This window comes from Macaca mulatta, chromosome 19 (assembly GCF_049350105.2).
Source record: "Macaca mulatta isolate MMU2019108-1 chromosome 19, T2T-MMU8v2.0, whole genome shotgun sequence".
NCBI lineage: Eukaryota > Metazoa > Chordata > Mammalia > Primates > Cercopithecidae > Macaca > Macaca mulatta.
In genome coordinates, this window is record NC_133424.1 from 9,151,415 (window position 1) to 9,171,229 (window position 19,815).

The window sequence follows — 19,815 nt, forward strand, 5'->3', positions numbered from 1 at the left end:
AGTCCCAGCTACTCGGGAGGCTGAGGCAGGAGAATGGCGTAAACCTGGGAGGCGGAGCTTGCAGTGAGCCGAGATCGCGCCACTGCACTCCAGCCTGGGCGACAGAGCGAGACTCCGTCTCAAAATAAATAAATAAATAAATAAAAATAATAATAATAATTAAAACAGGGTGAGTCCGAGACCATCCCAGGATACCTGGCTTCCACTGCACTGAGGAGGAAGCCACAGTGGGTGGGGGTCCCCAGACCTGGCAATGGGAAGGCACTGCCCAAGCTCTGCTCTTCTTCCAAGAATCCTGATGTTAACGCAGACTCCCCACCCCAGCCTTGCTGCTCCTGCTCCCAAAAAGCAAGAAGCACAGTAGCTGCACCCAGGGCTGGGTCTCCACATCCCACCTTCTCTGGGCTGGGCTCTCATGGAGGAGGGGCTGCAGCAGAGACCCCAGGCTGCCCAGGCCGCCCAGGCCGAGAGAGACAGAGACTCAGAGGCAGGCGGAGGATGTGAAGCAACTTTAATCGCCACCCTCAGACAGGGCAGCAGGAGTGTCTCAAGCACGGGGCTGTTCCACCCCCTGGGAGCTGCCTGGGGCCAGCCCCTCAGTTCTGGCTGTAGCATGTTCCCCATCCTGGCTCCCCGGGTCTCCATAGGGAGTGTCCAGGGACCGTCAGTCTCCAGGGCCACTTCTGCAGGAGCTCGGGTTCGAGGTTCCACGTGGCCAGAAGAACTCAGGTCTCTGAGGGCTGGTGTGCCTGCGTACCCATCCGCATCACTGCTCTCCTCCTGCCCGGCTGTGCCCAGGGCTGGGTGACGGTGCTGGCAAGTGCTTGTCCTCAGGGCAGCGAGGTCTTCCGTTCTGACAGCAGCAGGGACTCCTTCATGGCCACCAGTAGCCCCAGCGGGCGGAGGCGCTCCTGGGCTCGGAGCCAGGACAAAAGGAGGAGGGTGACGGCGACCAGGCTTGCACTGAGCACCGCTGTGGGGAACAGATGGACAGAGGTATAGGAAGGGGGAAGGCAAGAGCCCCCACACCCACCAAGCTCGGCACACACGGGGATAGGAGTTCTGCAGCTCATCCCTCCCCACCCGCCTCCCCTGAATCCCCGGAGCTCTAAGCCCCGAGTGTGGGAGGGTAAGTCCATCTTACCAGCAGCTGCAATAACCCCATAGACACCTGGGCTTCCAGACTGGTTCCCGGCAGAGGAGGACGTGACATTCTCGACAGAGGTGACACTCTCCGGGGTCACAGGGGGCCCCGTGGTTGTGGCATCCCCTTTCAGGAGGGTCTCGTTGGTTCCTGCAATAAGCCCAGGCGTTCAGTAGCTGAGGAGAGAGCACTGAAGGCATGAGGGGGCCAGGTGCCCAGCGGAACCCTTGGGGTTTATCCTCCAACCAACGCAGGCTGGGTGAAGTTGACTGCTGCCTGTAATCATGTCTTTTTGTTTTGTTTTGTTTTGTTTGGAGAAGGAGTCTGGCTCTGTCACCCAGGCTGGAGTGCAGCGGTACGGTATCTGCTCACTGCAACCTCTGCCTCCTGAGTTCAAACGATTCTCCTGTCTCAGCCTCCCCAGTAGCTGGGATTACAGGCACGTGCCACCACATCTGGTTAACTTGTATTTTTGGCAAAGATGGGAGTTCGTCATGTTGGCCAGAGTGGTCTCAAACACCTCACCTCAGGTGATCCACCTGCCTCGGCCTCCCAAAGTGCTGGGATTACAGGTGTGAGCCACCGCGCCCGGCCTTTTTTTTTTTTTTTTTTTTGAGATGGAGTTTCGCTGTCACCCATACTGGTGTGCAGTAGCACAATCTCAGCTCACTGCAACCTCCGCCTCCCAGATTCAAGTGATTCTCCTGCCTCAGCCTCCTGAGTAGCTTGGATTACAGGTGTGGTGCCACCACGCCCATATAAATTTTTTGTATTTTTAGTAGAGACAGGGTGTCGCAATGTTGGACAGGCTGGTCTCGAAATCCTGACCTCAAATGATCTGCCCGCCTTGGCCTCCCAGAGTGCTGGGATTACAGGCATGAGCCACTGCGCCCGGCCCCTAATGATGTCTTGCCCCTCCTACAGGGATGCAGGCACAGGCAAAGGCATGTGTCCACGCCCCCAGCCTGGCCACGCCCCAGCAGGCAGCGGGTGTGCCCATCTACCCACCAGTCCACCCCACCCCCGCAGGTGCGTACCACAGCCGAGCTCATCGCTGGAGTCAGGACAGTCTGGGTGGCCGTCGCAGCGCCACGTGAGTGGAATGCAGTCATCGCTCAGCGTGCAACGGAGCTCGCCTGCTGGGCAGGCCGGGCGGCTGCAGTTGCGCAGTTTCTTGTCGGTTCTCCCGGAGCAGTCACTGACGCCCGTGCAGGGGCAGGGGAGGCCAGGGGGCGGTGGGCATTGCCCGTTCTGGGTACACGGCTCAATCCCTGGGGCACAGGGTTGGTCAGGTCCCAAATGTCCACCCAAGAAGGCCCAGGTACTCCCTGCAACCCCGTCCCCTGCAAGCCCCACCCTCTAGGAACAGCTGAGCCCAAAAAATGCTCCCTTCCTAAGGCTCCGCCCCCTGCAACTGTTAACTCCACCCTCTAAGGACAGGCCTCCCTGCAAGTTCTTCCCCCAAGACCCCACTAGCTCTACCTTCCTACAAGCCCACTTTATTCTTTTTGTTTGTTTGTTTGTTTCTTTTGAGACGGAGTCTCGCTCTGTCGCCCAAGCTGGAGTGCAGTGGCCGGATCTCAGCTCACTGCAAGCTCCGCCTCCCGGGTTTACGCCATTCTCCTGTCTCAGCCTCCCAAGTAGCTGGGACTACAGGCACTCGCCACCTTGCCCGGCTAGTTTTTTGTATTTTTTAGTAGAGATGGGGTTTCACCAGGTTAGCCAGGATGGTCTTGATCTCCTGACCTCGTGATCCGCCCGTCTCAGCCTCCCAAAGTGCTGGAATTACAGGCTTGAGCCACCGCGCCCGGCCTCTTTTTTTTTTTTTTTTTTGAGATGGAGTCTCCCTTTACCACCCAGGCTGCAGTGCAGTGGCGCAATCTCAGCTCACTGCAACCTCCACCTCCCAGGGTCAAGTGATTCTCCTGCCTCAGCCTCCTGACTAGCTGGGATTACAGAGGCCTGCACCACATCTGGCTAACTTTTGTATTTTTAGTAGAGATGGTTTCACTGTGTTGGCCAGGCTGGTCTCGAACTCCTGACCTCAAGTGATCCGCCTGCCTCGGCCTCCCAAAATACTGGGATTACACGTGTGAGTCACTGCACCTGGCTCCCTCCCTCTCTTCCTTCCCTCCCTCCCTCTTTCCTTCTTTCTTCCTTTCTTTCCTTTTTCTTTTTTTTTTTTTTTTTTCTTTCTTTTTTTTCCTGAGACAGAGTCTTACTCTGTTGCCCAGGCTGGAGTGCACTGGCACAATCCTAGCTCACTGCAGCCTCAACCTCCCAGGATCAAGTGATCGATCCTCCCACCCTAGCCTCCCAAAGTGCTGGGATTGCAGGCATGAGCCACTGTGCCCAGCTCAAGCTCATCTTAGACCCTGCTTCTTCTTATGACCCACAGACTCAAGTCGCATCCATCCCTGTGGCCCTGCCTCTCCCACAAGCTCCACCTCCGTGTGCCTGGCCCCTAACAGCCCACCCTCAGGCCCACCCCCTGTAAGCCCGCCCTGGGGCGTGGCCACTCACTGCACTCCTCCTCATCGCTGCCATCGCTGCAGTCGAAGTCCCTGTCACAGCGCCAGGTGAGGGGCACGCATAAGCCACTGGTGCGGCACTGGAACTTGGTGGGTGGGCACGAGCCTGAGCTGGGGCCTGCGAGAGGGATGCAAATGAAGCCTGGGAAGCTGGAGGCTGGACCCTCCTCCAAGAGCACAGCAGCCACTGGCTGTGACTCGCAGGAGACGGGTGAAGTCCTGGGATGTAGGAACCACACTGGCGGCTGCTTGTTACTGAGCCCCTAGTACAAGTGCGGTTCAGAGTGTGGCAGTTCCTGGGCTCACCAAGAGCCCCACCGGGCAGGTGCTACTGCACTCCCCAGGTTACAGAGAAAGGAACTAAGAGGAGGCTACAGAGCTGGTGGCAGAGGCTGGGTGCGGTGGCTCATGCCTGTAATCTCAGCACTTTGGGAGGCCGAAGCAGGTGGATCACTTGAGGTCACTGAGACCAGCCTGGCCTACATGGTGAAACCCCATCTCTATTAAAAATACAAAAATTAGCTGGGCGTGGTGGTGCGTGCACTGTAATGCCAGCTACTCGGGAGGCTGAAGCATGAGAACTGCTTAAACCTGGGAGATACAGGTTGCAACGAGCCGAAATCATACCGCTGCACTCCAGCCTGGGCCACAGAGCAAGACTCCATCGCCACAAAAAAAAAAAAAAAAGAGCTGGTGGTGGAGTTGGGGTTCGAACTCAGGTCTCACTGATCCCAGAGTTTTCACCAGGCTCCTTACAGCGAGATGATCTACCCAGGAGACCTCTAAACTCAGTGGTTAAAGAGACTGGGGGACAGACCATTTTTCCACATGCCCTGGGTCAAGCTCACGGGCTCAGGTTAGCAGGGAGGGTGTATCTCCTCTAGGTAGCAAAAGGGAAACTGAGGCACTGGGTAGAAAACCTGCTCAGTCACCAAGTCCTGTTGCCTCGCCTCCTGAATTCCTCCCAGACCTATCACTTTCCCCATCCTAAATGTGTCAGCTCCTCACCAGAGCCCCAGGCCCCAAGGTCCATTAGGACACCAGAGAGCTGCCCTTCCTGCTCTCCTCTCTACACCCTGTGTTTTCCCCTCAATTTTCAGATCTCAGCTGATTTCCTGGGACGGTTCTCAAGTCCCTCTCAGAGACCTAGGAAGCACTGCCTCCCACGTCTGACAACTGTCCTCAAAGCCCTGGTCATGCCTGTCCACCCACAGACTGGACAGTCTGTGGAGGTCAGGGCTGTGACCTGGCTGCCTAAACCCAGGGCAGTGCCTGATCATAAGTGGACACAGGTCACATAAGGGTTCAAGCTGGGTCCAGAGAAGATCCAGGCTGTCCTAGATTCTGAGCAGGGAAGCTTAGCTGTTTGCCGACCTGGAGAGGCACAGAGGGGCCTGGAACCTGGGTCAAGGAACAGAGGAAGGGAGTGGCCTTCAAGGCTTCCTCCTGGGTGCGGCCAGGAGAGGTGGCAATTCTGCCACCTGGCTTGGCTTCACTCTGCCAGGGCGTTTAACCTCTTCCACCTTTACCCACCAGCCATGAGCCTCCAACCCCCCACTGCCCACAGTCAGCCCCTCCCCGGCCATCAGGCCCAATTGCACCTGCTTGCCACACGGTCCCTGAGCTCTGTGGAGCCCAGAAGAGCTGTGGACAAACCAGAGCCAGCTTCCTTCCCTGCCCCCAAGGGGTCTGGCAGCCTCCAGGTGTGGCTCTCCACCCAGGCCCAGACTTCCACAGCCCTGACACCTCTGGCCTCCCTTCACTGGCCTGCTGGAGTGTGTGTCCCTCTGCAAAGTGGACAGCAGAGCACAGCAGTCCCCGCCTCAGAGGGTGGTAAGCCTGACAGGAGTTAGAGTGACCAGTGACTTTCCCTCCTGGCCTCAGTTTTCTCACATGTAAAAGGGGTATGCTGGGAATCCCTACCTCAACATCCTGAGGACAAAGAGACTGTGTATAGAGTTTTGTCCTGTAATCCCAGCACTTTGGGAGGCTGAGGCAGGCGGAACACTTGAGGTCAGGAGTTCGAGACCAGCCTGGCCAACATGGTGAAACCCCATCTCTACTAAAAATACAAAAATTAGCCGGGCATGGTGGTGGTGCCTGTAGTCCCAGCTACTCGGGAGGCTGAGGCAGGAGAATGGCATGAACCCGGCGGGCGGAGCTTGCAGTGAGTGGAGATTGCGCCACTGCACTCCAGCCTGGGCAACAGAGCGAGACTCCGTCTCAAAAAAAAAACAAAAAACAAAAAAACAACAAAAAAACTTTTGTACTTGGTTAACGTGAACCCTGCCTCCTTTAAAAAAAAAAAAAAAAAAAAAAAAAAAAAAAACCAGGAACATTTAGCGTGAATGTCAGGGACTTTGGGATGAGTCCAGGGACCTAGAAAGTGCAGAATGCACAAAGGAGCTGGGAAAGTGTGTGAGCTTGAGCCCAGAGCTGCAAGTTGGGAGTGCCTGTGTGCACAGGGAAGCGACTTCAACCCTCCCAGCTGCCTCTAGGAGTATCAGAGAGGGAGCCCGTCCCTACTGGCCACCACCAATACCACTTAGGCCAGGGCGAACATGCCCACGGGGGTATACTGAACTTGTGACCCCAGTCTCTGCGAGGGCCTGGAGTAGCATGGGGGGAGAGACCTCGCGTTCTCCAATGATGGAGGACAAAGGAGAGACGGTCGCGGAACGGTCACAAGGCCTGGGCGCGAGGGTTTGCAAGGCAAAGGTGCGAGAGGCACCAGGTGACCCGCCCTGCGTGATTAGCGGTCGGACAATCTGAACCTGCTAAGAGCTTTCCTGACCACGCTGGCATGAAGGGCGGCTTGGAGGTGACAATGGGGCACGACAGAGCAGAGCAGGTGTGGAGAGGGTGCACAGTGCCGGGGCAAAACCGTTAAAGGCAGGTGGAGGCACCCTCTCCCCCTCCCCCAGCATGGGGTCTCCCTAGCTCCAGCCCGCGCCTTCCCGCAAGCGATTAAGTCCAAGTCCACGTGCTGGGGGAGTGTCATGGACGGACGTGCGGTGCAACCAATGGCGAGGCGTTGTCGGAGCGCGGGGGCGGCGCGAATCCTCACGAAAGGTGGGAGCCTGCTCTGCCGGGGGTCACTCACCTGAGGCCTGGGCAGAGGTCCGGGTGGAAAGCGGGATGGCGGCGACCTCCAGGCCTAGTCCGAGGCCGAGCAGCAGCCGCAGCGCCAAGCCTAGAGCCCCTGTTCGCTGCGCTCCACCCCGCGCCATCCAACCGCTGGTCGAGCTGTCCCCACAGCTGCGCCGGCCACGCGCCGTCCGGACCTCGCTCTTATCCCTGCGCACGCGCACGCGCGGGGCGGAGGCGGGGCCCAAGCCCCCGAGTCCCGCTGCGCCCGCGGCTACGAGTACCGTAAATGTCAGAATAGGAGGAAAAAGAGAATTACAGGCCCGTCCCCCACTTTCCCCAGTGACGAGATCAGTCGAAAGGTATGGAGGCCGCTTGAAGTCAGAAACTTCTGGGGATGGAAAGGAATTTGCTGGTGTTCATTTGCATTATTTCCCGTTCCATGTGAGGACTGCTGCAAACGTTACTGCCTCGTGATCCTCTTTAATATGGCAGCCACGCCCCTCAGGCACTCCCCATTTCCTCCCACATCTCACTGCTTTTGTGGCGCCGACAGTTAATTTATTTTATTTACTTATTCTGGTTTATTGCCCGAGTCCCCATAGAATGCCAGCTACTGGAAGGCAGGGATCTTCTATTGCTCACTGCTTTATTCTCAGGGCCTGACACATAGTGCCTCACTCACAGTAGGCTCTTAGTAATTTGGTGAGTAAATGAATAAATGAAACGTCCATTCTCGGAGTCGGGTTGCTTGGGGGAAAAAAAGGAAAGGAAATCAATTAATTAATTTAATTAAATAATAAAGGCCGGGCGCGATGGGTCACGCGTGTAATCCCAGCACTTTGGGAAGCAGAGGTGGGCATATCTCTTGAGCCCAGGAGTTGGAGATCAGCCTGGGCAACACAGCAAGTCCCCGCCCGCCTCAAGAAAAAAGAAAATTAGCTGGACATGGTGGCTCTAACTTGTAGTCCCAGCTATTCAGGAAGCAGTGAGCTGAGACCACATCATTGAACTCCAGCCTTGGTGACAAAGACTTCATCTCAAAAAAAAAAAAAGTCGTGTTCATAAAACTTGGTTCAGACGCCGTTAGTGGCATGCCTTGCCTAGGGTCTTGCCCTCCTTGTGGCCTCTGCACACCCTGCCTGGTCTTACTCTCCCTCCTGACCTTTCTGAATGTGATTCATCCTTTTGCCCCAAGCAGAATGCCTCCTCCTCCAGGAAGCCTTGGGCTGTTAGCCTTTGTAGGACCCACTCTGGGACACTTGTACCTGCTGCCTGCAGCCGTGGCCTTTCCCCTTCCAGAGGGCAGGGCCGGCTCAGCACCCTCTCGATCCACAGCTGATCTTTTCTAGCTGCTGAAGGGGCGGGGCTGTGCCCTGGGGAAGCCATGACGCTCCCCTGCTTAGGGTCACTGGGTGGCTCCTGCGGCCAGACTTGGCCACCCTCCCTTTGCAGATTTCTGTCTCCTCCCCAGGAACCAGCTGCCTTCCTTCTGGGGCGAACTCATTCTCATCCCACAGTCCCAGCGTAATGGTTTCTGGCTCAGGGAGGCCTTTCCTGATCTGCCCTAGGTTTGCTGTGAGCAGCCCTCACTGTCCTTTGCCTTCCCCGTTGAGCTGCAGGGTGACCAAGGTCAAGCAGCAGCCTCAGTGGAAGGTGCTGAGGAAGGTTCATGTGAGAAGCGGCTGGGGGAGCCCTCAAGAGATGGAAGTTAGGCCGGGCGTGGTGGTTCATGCCTGTAATCCCAACACTTTGGGAGGCAGAGGCGGGCAGATCACTTGAGGTCAGGAGTTTGAGACCAGCCTGGCCAACATGGCGAAGCCCTGTCTCTACTAAAAATACAAAAATTAGCTGGGCATGGTTGCACACACCCGAAGTCCCAGCTACTTGGGAGGCTAAAGCAAGAGAATCACTTGAACCCAGGAGATGGAGGTTGCAGTGAGCCAAGATCACACCACTGCACTCAACCTAGGTGACAGAGCAAGACTCTGTCTCAAACAGAAATTTAAAAAAGAGATGGAAGGCCAGGCGCGGTGGTTCACACCTGTAATCTCAGCACTTTGGGAGGCCGAGGCAGGTGGATCACCTGAGGTCAGGAGTTCAAGACCAGCCTGGCCAACATGGTGAAACACCGTCTCTACTAAAAATACAAAAGATTAGCTGGGCTTGGTAGCAGGCGCCTGTAATCCCAGCTACTTGGGAGGCTGAGGCAGAAGAATCACTTGAACCCAGGAGACGGAGGTTACAGTGAGCCGTGATCATGCCATTGCACTCCAGCCTGGGCAACAAGAGCAAAACTCTGTCTCAAAAAAAAAAAAAAAAAAAAAAAAAAAAAGATGAAAGTGAGAAGTCTGTAGCTGGACTACTGAGCACCCACACATATACCCCTTACCCCACCCGACTGGTCTTCACGATCAATGCTCCTCAACAGCCAGTGCTCCTGGAGTCCAACCTCCCACAAGGATCACCCATCCCCACCACTCTCAAGGTCAGAGCCTGGCCTTTGGGGGAAAGGGCAGTTCTGTCTCCAGGGTCTCTGCACCCAGAGACAGCGTCTCTCCCACCCCTGGAGTGCCAACAGAGTTGGGAGACTCGGCACTGACTTCACCCCAAAATCCAAGTTAGCTGGGTATTGCTTAAAATCAGAGGCCAGGTGTGGTGGCTCACACCTGTAATCCCAGCACTTTGAGAGGTGAAGGCGGGTGGATCACCTGAGGTCAGGAATTTGAGACCAGCCTGGCCATCTCTACAAAAAAAAAAAAAAAATTAGCCAGTTATGGTGGTGCACACCTGTAGTCCCAGCTACTCGGGAGGATGAGGCAGGAGAATTGCTTGAGCCCAGGAGGCAGAGGTTGCAGTGACCCGAGATCACACCATTGCACTCCAGCCTGGGCGACAAGCACAAAACTCTGGCTCCTGCAGCCAGATTTCTGTCTCCTCCCCAGGAACCAGCTGCCTTCCTTCTGGAGCGAACTCATTCCCATCCCACAGCCCCAGCACAATGGTTTCGGGCTCAAGGAGGCCTTTCCTGATCTGCCCTAGGTCTGCCTTCCTGTGAGCAGCCCTCACCGTCCTTTGCCTTCCCCGCTGAGCTGCAGGGTGACCAAGGTCAAGTAGGGGCCTCAGCAGGAAGGTCTAAAAAATAAAAATAAAATCAGGGCTGGGCGCGGTGGCTCATGCCAGTAATCCCAGCACTTTGGGAGGTCAAGGCAGGAGGATCGCTTGATGCCAGGAGTTCAAGCTCAGCCTAGGAAACACGGTGAGACTCTGTCTCTATTTTTTTATTTTTTAAAGTAAAACTAGAAGTGATACCCGCGCTCTATGTATTCGTCATAAATTAGGTCACATTCTCCCTGGAGGGAAACCAAGGAGGCAAAGTAGTCAGGTGGCCCTGAGGGCGCGGTGTCACAGGTAAGGCTGGTCCGAGGACAGCTCCCACCTCTTTATGGGAGGAGCTGGAGTCACCGCCTTCTTCTCAGTGGCTGCTACAGCAGAGCTGGAGGAGGGAAAGACTTCAGTGAGGGTTTCCAAAGAACAGTGTGGAAAGATCTGAGGGCGCCCACACCTGCCCCAGTACAAACACACCCACAGGGACTTTCTGGACCTGCAGGGCGGACAGCAGGACAGACTGCAAGACAGACAGCAGGACAGACAGCAGGGGGTTCCAGAATGCCAGCCCCTCCAACGCGGCCCCTCAGAGGGTCAGCCGACGCCAGGTGGGAGCTGGCAAGCCCCCTCTCTCCCTCGAGCCCTGGGTGAACCCCCTGCCGTGGCCCCCAGGCCCAGAACCCACTGTGGAGAGCTGGGCTCCTCCCTTCCCACTTCTGGTCTCCAGTGTATACAAGGCCCCCACCCCCATTCCTGCTGCCCCTCAAAACAGGTTGCTGGCAAAAGGGCCAAGCAATCAAGTGACACTGGCCTCAGGGACTGGGCAAGATCTGCATGGCAGGTGCAACGGTGTGGGCACAGAGCCAGGAAGATGAGGCACCGCCCTCAGGAAGACTCAGGCTGGTGGGGCTGAGGATCCATACGCAAATGGCAACTGCAAAACGCATCTCTGGCCCAGAGCTGGCCAAAAGGGAGCCCCCAGGAGACCCTGTGCTGACAAGTCCAAGACCAGCACCCTCCCCTCTCACCCCACCCACCTGAGCCTGTGGGGCCTAGGGCTGGAGAGACTCACCTCACAGCCTAAGCAAGAAACGAAGCAGGAGATGGAGGAGGTGCCCCAGGGGTGGAGGCACAGGACCCCCCAGGAGCCTCAAGGAAGTGGAAGAGGCGGAAGTGGCCTCCCTGGGAAATGCAGACATCTCTGGGGGTATGGCAAGGGGCTGCGTGGGAACAAGGTAGTTTGCCACACTCTGCTGCTGGACTCCAGTGAATCAGGTGACAACAAGGACCACTCCACTGACTATTCAGAATTCTTGCTTTTTGAGACACGGTCTTGCTCTATCGCCCAGGCTGGTATGCAGTGGCACAATCTCAGTTCACTGCAACCTCCGCCTCCCAAGCTTGAGTGATTCTCTTGCTTCAGCCTCCCAAGTAGCTGGGATTACAGGTGTGCACCATCACTCCCGGCTAATTTTTGTATTTTCTTTCTTGCTTATTATTTATGAGACAGGGTCTCACTTTGTCACCCAGGCTGGAGTGCACTGGTGCGATCTCAGCTTAATGAAGCTTCTTTGACCTCGCAGGTTCAAGAGATCCTTCTGCCTCAGCCCTTCAAGTAGCTGGGACTACGGGCACACGCCACCACACCCGGCTAATTTTTGTATTTTTTTGTAGAGATGGGGTTTCACCGTGCTGCTCAGGCTGGTCTTGAACTTCTGGGCTCAAACAATACACCCACCTCGGCCTCCCAAAGTGCTGGGATTACAAGCAAGAGCCACAGCGCCCCTAACTTTTGTATTTCAGTAGAAGCAGGGTTTCGCCACGTTGGCCAGGCTGGTCTTGATCTCCTGACCCCTAGTGTTCTGCTCACCTCGGCCTCCCAAAGTGCTGGGATTATAGGCGTGAGCTACCATACCCAGCCTAAAAATTTTTTAATGAGACAGGGTCTCGCTGTGTTACTCAAACAGGTCTAGAACTCAAGCAATCCTCACACCTCAGCTTCCCGAATCACTGGGATTACAGGCACACACCACCGCGCCTGGCCTATTCACAGAGTTCTAAGTACCGAGCAGGCCCTGCCTGGCCTCATCACCTCTCAGATCTCAGCACACTGCAAGTCTAGCATCCCTGTTTTACACAGGAAGAAACCAAGGCTCAAGAAGGCGGAGACTGCCCACACCGTGAGTCGTCTGTAGAACCCAGACCCCAGTGGGAATCCAGGCAAACTGGTTTGAAATCCTGCTTCTGCTGCCGGGCGTGGTGGCTCACACCTGTAATCCCAGCACTTTGGGAGGCTGAGGCGGGCGGATCACAAGGTCAGGAGATCGATTCCATGGTAAAACCCCATCTCTACTAAAAATAAAAAATTAGCCGGATGCGGCAGAGGGTGCCTGTATCCCAGCTACTCGGGAGGCTGAGGCAGGAGAATGGCGTGAACCCAGGTGGCGGAGCTTGCAGTGAGCTGAGATCGTGCCACTGCACTCCAGCCTCGGCGACAGCACGAGACTCTGTCTCAAAAAAAAAAAAAAAAAAGAAATCCTGCTTCTGCTTACCGCTGCCTGTGTGACCCAGGCCAGTCACTTGGTTTCTGTGAGCCTCGATTTCCTCTTCTTCTTTTTTTTTTTTGAGACGGAGTCATGCTCTGTCGCCCAGGCTGGAGTGCAGTGGCCGGATCTCAGCTCACTGCAAGCTCCGCCTCCCGGGTTCACGCCATTCTCCTGCCTCAGCCTCCCAAGTAGCTGGGACTACAGGCGCCCGCCACTTCGCCCGGCTAGTTTTTTGTATTTTTTAGTAGAGACGGGGTTTCACCGTGTTAGCCAGGATGGTCTCGATCTCCTGACCTCGTGATCCGCCCGTCTCGGCCTCCCAAAGTGCTGGGATTACAGGCTTGAGCCACCGTGCCCGGCCGATTTCCTCTTCTGCAAGAGGGGCCATCACCATCTAACTGGTGGAGTTATTAGGAGGTAGGCAGGACACTGACTCTGTGCCAGGCTCCCTTCTAAGAGTTTACAAATATTAATTATGAGGACTAACCCTCATAACAGCTTTCTGAAGTAGATACTATTAGAGTCCCCATTTAATTAAGAGAAGGCACCTGAAACCAGGGACCAAACTAGTTTTGGAGAGGAATCCAAGGGTTATACAACTCCCTCTCTGAGAATAGTACATGGCCAGGCGCGGTGGCTAACGCCTGTAATTCCAGCACTTTGGGAGGCCAAGACCAGGAGATCACATGAGGTCAGGAGTTCAAGACCAGCTGACCAACATGGTGAAACCCCAACTCTACTAAAAATACAAAATTAGCCTGGCATGGTGGCACGCGCCTGTAATCCCAGCTACTTGGGAGGCTGAGGCAGGAGAATTGCTTGATCCTAGGAGGTGGAGGTTGCAGCGAGCCAAAATCGCACCACCGCATTCCAGCCTGTGCAACAAGAGTGTGACACTGTTTCAAAATAAATAAATAAAATAGGCTGGGCGCGGTGGCTCAAGCCTGTAATCCCAGCACTTTGGGAGGCCGAGACGGGCGGATCACAAAGTCAGGAGATTGAGACCATCCTGGCTAACATGGTGAAACCCCGTCTCTACTAAAAATACAAAAAACTAGCCGGGCGAGGTGGCGGGCGCCTGTAGTCCCAGCTACTCGGGAGGCTGAGGCAGGAGAATGGCGTAAACCCAGGAGGCGGAGCTTGCAGTGAGCTGAGATCCAGCCACTGCACTCCAGCCTGGGCGACAGAGCAAGACTCCGTCTCAAAAAAAAAAAAAAAAAAAACACAAAATAAATAAATAAAATAAGAATTCATAGTTACATAAACAGTAATGTCTCAGCTTTTCACAGGGCCCTTGGAGGGACCCCGGAACTTCATGTTTTGTAGGATGCCCAGTCCTGGCTGAGGTGCTAACTTCTACCCTCCACTGGGTTGGACTAAATGAGCTCTTCCTGAGCATGGTGACTCTCACCTGTAGTCCCAGCTACTCGGGAGGCCAAGGCAGGAGGATCGCTTGAGCCCAGGAGTTTGAGAACAGCCTGGGCAACAGAGCACGACCCCATCTCTACAAAACATTTAAAAATTAACCCAGCATGAAGGCCGGGTACAGTGGCTCACACTTGTAATTCCAGTACTTTGGGAGGCCAAGGCAGGCGGATCACGAGGTCAGGAGATCGAGACCATCCTGGCTAACATGGTGAAATCCCATCTCTACTAAAAATATAAAAACTTAGCCAGGCGTGGTGGTGGGCAACTGTAGTCCCAGCTACATGAGAGGATGAGGCAGGAGAATGGCGTCAACCTGGGAGGCAGAGCTTGCAGTGAGCCGAGATCATGCCACTGCACTCCAGCCTGGGCAACATGGCAAGACTCTGTCTCAAAAAAAAAAACAAAAAACAAAAAAAACAGGCCAGGCACGGTGGCTCACGCCTTTAATCCCAGCACTTTCGGAGGCTGAACTGGGTGGATCATGAGGTCAGGAGTTCAAGACCAGGCTGGCCAAGATGGTGAAACCCCATCTCCACTGAAAATACAAAAATTAGCTGGGCGTGGTGGTGGGCACCTGTAATCCCAGCTACTCGGGAGGCTGAGGCAGGAGAATCACTTGAACCTGGGAAGCGGAGGCTGCAGTGAGCCAAGATCACGCCACTGCACTCCAGCCTGGGCAACCGAGTGAGACTCTGTCTCAAAAAAAAAATTAACCCAGCAAGGTGGTATTAATCTGTAATACCAATTACTGGGGAGGCCAAGGAAGGAGGGGAGGATCACTTCAGCCCAGGAGTTCAAGGCTGCAGTGAGCAATGATCGCGTCATTGCACTTCATCCTGGGCGACAGAGCAAGACTCTGTCTCTAAAAACAAGCAAATGAGCTCTCGGACAAAAAGCTCCCAGCAGCACCGTTCCTGATGCAATTGATGCTTACTGAGTAGGATCTTGACAAGCACCCTTCCCACAAGTTGGGGAAAGAGAGTGGGTTGCAGGAGGGGGCCGTGGGGGCTGTGGTGAGCTAACGGTGGAGATCCTCACCTCTCTGCTGGCTTGCCTGGCACCAGCGCCTTCTGCGAGGACATGATGACGGAAGGGGGCACAGATTCCCGGCGGCCATCGCGAGTGCAATAGTAATTATTGGAGAGCTTGTGGTTAGGACCCACAGGGAGCTTGGGAGGAGGCTGAGTTCTGAGGGGAAAAAACAGCAGCATTGAAGCAAAGGGACAGTCACTGTCATGGCCCTGCTGTGGGTCCCTGTCACTTCGGTCACAAAATGTAGGATCTACAGCCAGCCACTGGGATAGGCCACAGGCTGGGGGTGTCCCTTGGTACACTGGCAGGGACATATGCCTGGGGAGGGGTCCTGGGGCCAGAAGCAGATGGCAGCCCCTGCTCTGGATGTGACGATGCCAGGGACCCCACCAGTCCCGAATGTGATGGGTACAGAGGACCTTTTCTGAGGTTCCCAAGGCCCAGGACATGTTCCCACGCCCCCCACCCCACGGCTGGGCTTGGCAGCCAGCCTCACCTGATTTAGCCCACTCTGAGTGGCTCTTTCCCCTAAGGCCAGGCTCTGGACGCCCTGCGTTTCCTGTTATCTCAGGAAGTCTCTGAAGAACCCTGCTAGGATCAAGGCCCATTACTCAAAGAACACCTTGGCCTTGGAACCTGTCCAGATCTCTGCATTTCCTGCCACCATGTGGCCAGGCAACTCCTCTCTGGAGCCCAGAGAGGGGTGAACAGAGCTCGGTCTTGGGTTGAACTAAACCCTGGGCTGGATTTACCTGGAAGCCTGAGGCCTTAAAAGAAATGCTCAAGCCGGGCGCGGTGGCTCAAGCCTGTAATCCCAGCACTTTGGGAGGCCGAGGTGGGCGGATCACGAGGTCAGGAGATCGAGACCATCCTGACTAACACGGTGAAACCCCGTCTCTACTAAAAAATACAAAAAAACTAGCCGGGCGAGGTGGCAGGCGCCTGTAGTCCCAGCTACTAGGGAGGCTGAGGCAGGAGAATGGCGTAAACCTGGGAGGCAGAGCTTGCAGTGAGCTGAGATCCGGCCACTGCACTCCAGCCTGGGCGACAGAGCGAGACTCCGTCTCAAAAACAAAAAACAAAACAAAAGAAATGCTCAAAACAAGGATGGGCACGGTGGCTCATGCCTGTAATCCCAGCACTTTGGGAGGCCAAGGTGGGTGGATCACTTGAGGTAAGGAGTTCGAAACCAGCCTGGCCAACATTGCAAACCCCCATCGCTACTAAAATACAAAAATTAGCCAAGCATGGTGGTAGCAGGCAGAGGTTGCAGTGAGCTGAGATCACCCCACTACACTCCAGCCTGGGCGACAGAGTAAGACTCCATCTCAAAAACAAAAAAAAAAGCTCAAAACAAAAGAGGGGCTTTCCAGAGAGAGGGGGCAGAGAAGAGCAAAAACCGTAAATTGATCTGTTTCTACTTAGCCATGTTTCTAAATTACTTTTTTGTCTGGGAACTGTTTTGCCAGAATTAAATTTTTTTCTGAGGCAGTGATCATACGCACTGCAGCCTGGATGATATATGCAATCATATGATTGCTTGAGGCGTGATCATAGCTCAGTGCAGCCTCAATCTCCTGGGCTCAAGCAATGCTCCCACCTCAGCCTCTCAAGCAGCTGGAACTACAGGTGCACACCACCACATCCAGCTCATTTTTCTCAAGTAGCTGGAACTACAAGTACACACTACCACATCTGGCTAATTTTTCTATTGTGTTTGTGGAGTTGGGGGTCTTGCTATGTTGCCCAGGTTGATGTCGAATTCCTGGCCTTAAGTTATCCTCTCTCACCTTGGCCTCCCAAAGTGTTGGGATTACAGGCGTGAGCCACCAATCATTGTATTTTTTAAAAATAAGAAACATAAAGTAAAAAATGTTTAATATTAAAAGCAATATATTACGTGAAAGACTTTGCTTAAGGAGGCTGGATGTGGTGGTTCATACCTTGGGAGGCCAAGGTGGAAGGATTGCTTGAGGCCAGGGGTGGTTTTTTTTGTTTTGTTTTGTTTTTTTGTTTTGAGATGGAGTCTTGCTCTGTCGCCAGGCTGGAGTACAGTGGTGCGATCTCGGCTCACTGCAACCTCTGCCTCCCAAGTTCAAGCGATTCTCCTGCCTCAGCCTCCCAAGTAGTTGGGACTACAGGCGAGCGCCACCATGTCAGCTAATTTTTGTTTTTTTTTTTGAGACGGAGTCTTGCTCTGTCACCCAGGCTGGAGTGCAGTGGCACGATCTCGGCTCACTGCAAGCTCCGCCTCCTGGGTTCACGCCATTCTCCTGCCTCAGCCTCCCGAGTAGCTGGGACTACAGGCGCCCGCCACCACGCCTGGCTAATTTTTTGTGTTTTTAGTAGAGACGGGGTTTCACTGTGTTAGTCAGCATGATCTCGATCTCCTGACCTCGTGATCCGCCCGCCTCGGCCTCCCAAAGTGCTGGGATTACAGGCGTGAGCCACCGCGCCCAGCTTAATTTTTGTATTTTTAATAGAGACAGGGTTTCACTATGTTGGCCAGGCTGTTCTCAAACTCCTGACCTTGTGATCCGCCTGCCTCAGCCTCCCAAAGTGCTGGGATTACAAGCATGAGCCACTGTGCCTGGCCAGAGGCCAGGAGTTTAAGACCAGATTGGGCAACATGATAAGACTTTCTCTATAAAAAATTTTAAAAATTAGCCAGGTACGGTAACATGTGACTGTAGTCCCAGTTACTTGGAAGGCTGGAACAGGAGGATCACTTATGCCTGGGAGTTCGAGGCTGCAGTGAGCTATGATTGTGCCGCTGCACTCCAGCCTGGGTGACAGAGACTCAATCTCAAAAAACAAAAACAAACATCCAGATGAATCACTAGAGGGCGCCGTCATCCTAAAAAAGTCAAAACTTTCACAAAGCCATTTCCTCAACTGGCCCACAACTACCCTGATAGAAAACCAACTGGGGGATTGTGGGGGCGGCGGGGACAGCATCAGGAAGAATAGCTAATGGATGCCGGGCTTAATACCTAAGTGATAAGTTGATTTTTGCAGCAAACTACCATGGCACATGTTTACCTTTGTAACGAAACTGCAAATGTACCCCAAAAGTTAACATTAAAGTTGAAAACAAAAAAAATTTGATACTTCTAATATTTGGAATTAGTCACAACATGTAGGCATTCACATAAATTTGGTTATTTTAATGCTATTTTTCTTCCTTTCATTATAATCCTCAATGACTGCCTTACCTCTGCCTATCCCTTTGACTTCACAGACTATACCATTATCCCTTTCCCTCAATGGGTTCCATCCATACTGGCCTCCTTCCTACTCAGGCTCTGTCCAGCCTGACAGTCTTAGCCCTTCCTGTTCCCTCTGCTCAGAATGTTTTTTCTTTTCTTTTTTTTTTTTTTTTTTTTGTAATTTTTTTGAGGCAGAGTTTTGTTCTGTCGCCCAGGCTGGAGTGCAGTAGTGCGTTCTCAGCTCACTGCAACCTCCACCTCCCAGGTTCAAGCGATTCTCCTGCCTCAACCTCCCAAGTAGCTGCGACTACCGGTGCTCGCCACCATGTCCGGCTAACTTTTGTATTTTTCCCGAAGAGGGGGTTTCACTATGTTTCACTGCGTTGGCCAGGCTGATCTCAAACTCCTGACCTCGTGATCTGCCTGCCTCGGCCTCCCAAAGTGCTGGGATCATAGGCATGAGCCACCGTGCCCGGCCAGAATGCTTTTTTAATAATTATTCTTTGAATGGGTCCTTCCCATCATTCAGGCGACTTAACTGTCATTCCCGAAGAAAGATCTTTCCCAATCATCTGACTTTACGTGGCCACCCTCCAGCTTCCACTCATTTTGTTTTGTTTTCAAAGTATTCCAGAACAATACTATCTGCTGTGTTTGTTTCCCTACTAAGCTTCTCCCTAGGATGTGGTGTCCATGAAAGGAATGTGGATAAGAACTTTCCTGGTTCACAAAGTTAAACCCAAGGCTGAGGTCATACATGACAGGGGCTTGTAAATATCAACTAATATTTTAATATAAATGAGTCTGAAATCAGGACACTTCTGGGTTCAAGTCCCCGCTGCCACTTTCTAGCTTCTGAGTGACTTCAGGCAAATGATTTAGCTTCTCTGGACCTCTTTTTTCATCTGTAGCTTGGGGATAACACTGACTAACATGGTCACACTGAGCACTGCAAATCTAGCCTGATTCCCACTCAGAATGCACGCCCGGCCTCGCTGTTCCAGGAGGGCTGTCTCCGGAGTTCAGCAAGGTTAAAGGCAAACCTCTGCCTCCACAGCCTGGCAGGGGACTGGTGGCAGGATATCAGTCCTGCGTTTCAGGGGTCTAAAGGAACATAGATTTTGTTTTTGGTGGAGAAAGGACAGAGCCAGAGGCTGGGCAGCGAGCGGGGCCTGCTCACCGCTTGGAGATCTCCTGGTAGCGCAGCTGCAGCTTCCCCTGCAGGTCTTGCTGTGGGAAGAGGAAAGGGGAGGTCGGCCTGCAAGGCACCCCAATAGAAAGGAAAGGACAGGGCGAGAGACCAGGGATGGCCCGGGGATGCGCATTTTGAGGGAAGGCAGGGGATGAACACTCGGGGAAAGGGATGTGGGTCCTGCAGGTGAAGAGGAAAGCCGGGGTCCGGGCCCACAAGATCCAAAGCTAAGAAGGTCGGGGACTGGGGAAATCCCAGGCCTGAGTGGTTCCCAGGAGAGGAGAGGGTCCCGGGCTAAAGGGGTCACGAGTTGGGGGTTCCTAGGGAGATTCGGGGACAGCGAAGGGTCCCGGTTTAGGAGGGAGGTGAGGAGCAGGAGCGGGTCCAGAAACACGGAGCCCGAAGCCCCCCATGGTACGGCCTTGTCCGCCCCGCGCACCCCAGACGCCCAGTTCCGCAGCCGCTGGATGAGACGGGTGGCGGACGCCATCTTCCGTCCGAAATGCTGAAGGGCGCCGCCAGTGACGTCTCCACCGCA

At 54.3% G+C, this 19,815-nt stretch overlaps 2 protein-coding genes across 4 annotated transcripts in view; both read right to left on the minus strand.

The window, feature by feature from the left end:
- Positions 1 to 494: 494 nt before the first annotated feature.
- The window catches only part of CD320 (CD320 molecule), a 101,863-nt gene continuing 82,542 nt past the window's right edge, over positions 495 to 19,815 (minus strand). The window contains exons 2-6 of the mRNA XM_001099884.5: positions 6,779 to 6,940; positions 3,668 to 3,793; positions 2,182 to 2,415; positions 1,145 to 1,294; positions 495 to 973 (exon numbers count right to left, since the gene is read on the minus strand). Of these exons, the coding sequence (XP_001099884.4) occupies positions 831 to 973; positions 1,145 to 1,294; positions 2,182 to 2,415; positions 3,668 to 3,793; positions 6,779 to 6,940 (815 nt within the window). The 3' untranslated portion in view covers positions 495 to 830. The remainder of the gene's footprint in view (positions 974 to 1,144; positions 1,295 to 2,181; positions 2,416 to 3,667; positions 3,794 to 6,778; positions 6,941 to 19,815) is intronic.
- On the minus strand, positions 7,395 to 19,784 carry NDUFA7 (NADH:ubiquinone oxidoreductase subunit A7). Of its 3 annotated transcripts, XR_013409691.1 has the most exons (5): positions 19,717 to 19,784; positions 19,266 to 19,315; positions 14,883 to 15,032; positions 10,075 to 10,258; positions 7,395 to 7,512 (listed from the first exon to the last, which is right to left on the minus strand). XR_013409691.1 is itself a non-coding variant. In XM_002801056.4 (4 exons), the coding sequence occupies exons 1-4, from the start codon at positions 19,765 to 19,767 to the stop codon at positions 10,168 to 10,170; spliced, it is 342 nt and encodes a 113-aa protein (XP_002801102.2). In that variant the 5' UTR covers positions 19,768 to 19,784; the 3' UTR covers positions 10,028 to 10,167. The 3 variants fall into 3 exon arrangements, 2 of the variants coding, with proteins under 2 accessions (XP_002801102.2, XP_028695021.1); XM_002801056.4 differs by lacking the exon at positions 7,395 to 7,512 and having other exon boundaries at positions 10,028 to 10,258; XM_028839188.2 differs by lacking the exons at positions 7,395 to 7,512; positions 10,075 to 10,258 and adding an exon at positions 10,948 to 11,090.

Coding starts and splice junctions, on each gene's coding strand:
- NDUFA7 (XM_002801056.4), bottom strand. CDS start 19,767: ATGGCGTCCGCCACCCGTCTCATCCAGCGGCTGCGGAACTGGGCGTCT. Junction 19,316..19,716: donor TGCGGAACTGGGCGTCTGGG/GTGCGCGGGGCG, acceptor CTCTTCCCACAG/CAAGACCTGCAGGGGAAGCT. Junction 15,033..19,265: donor TACCAGGAGATCTCCAAGCG/GTGAGCAGGCCC, acceptor TTTTCCCCTCAG/AACTCAGCCTCCTCCCAAGC.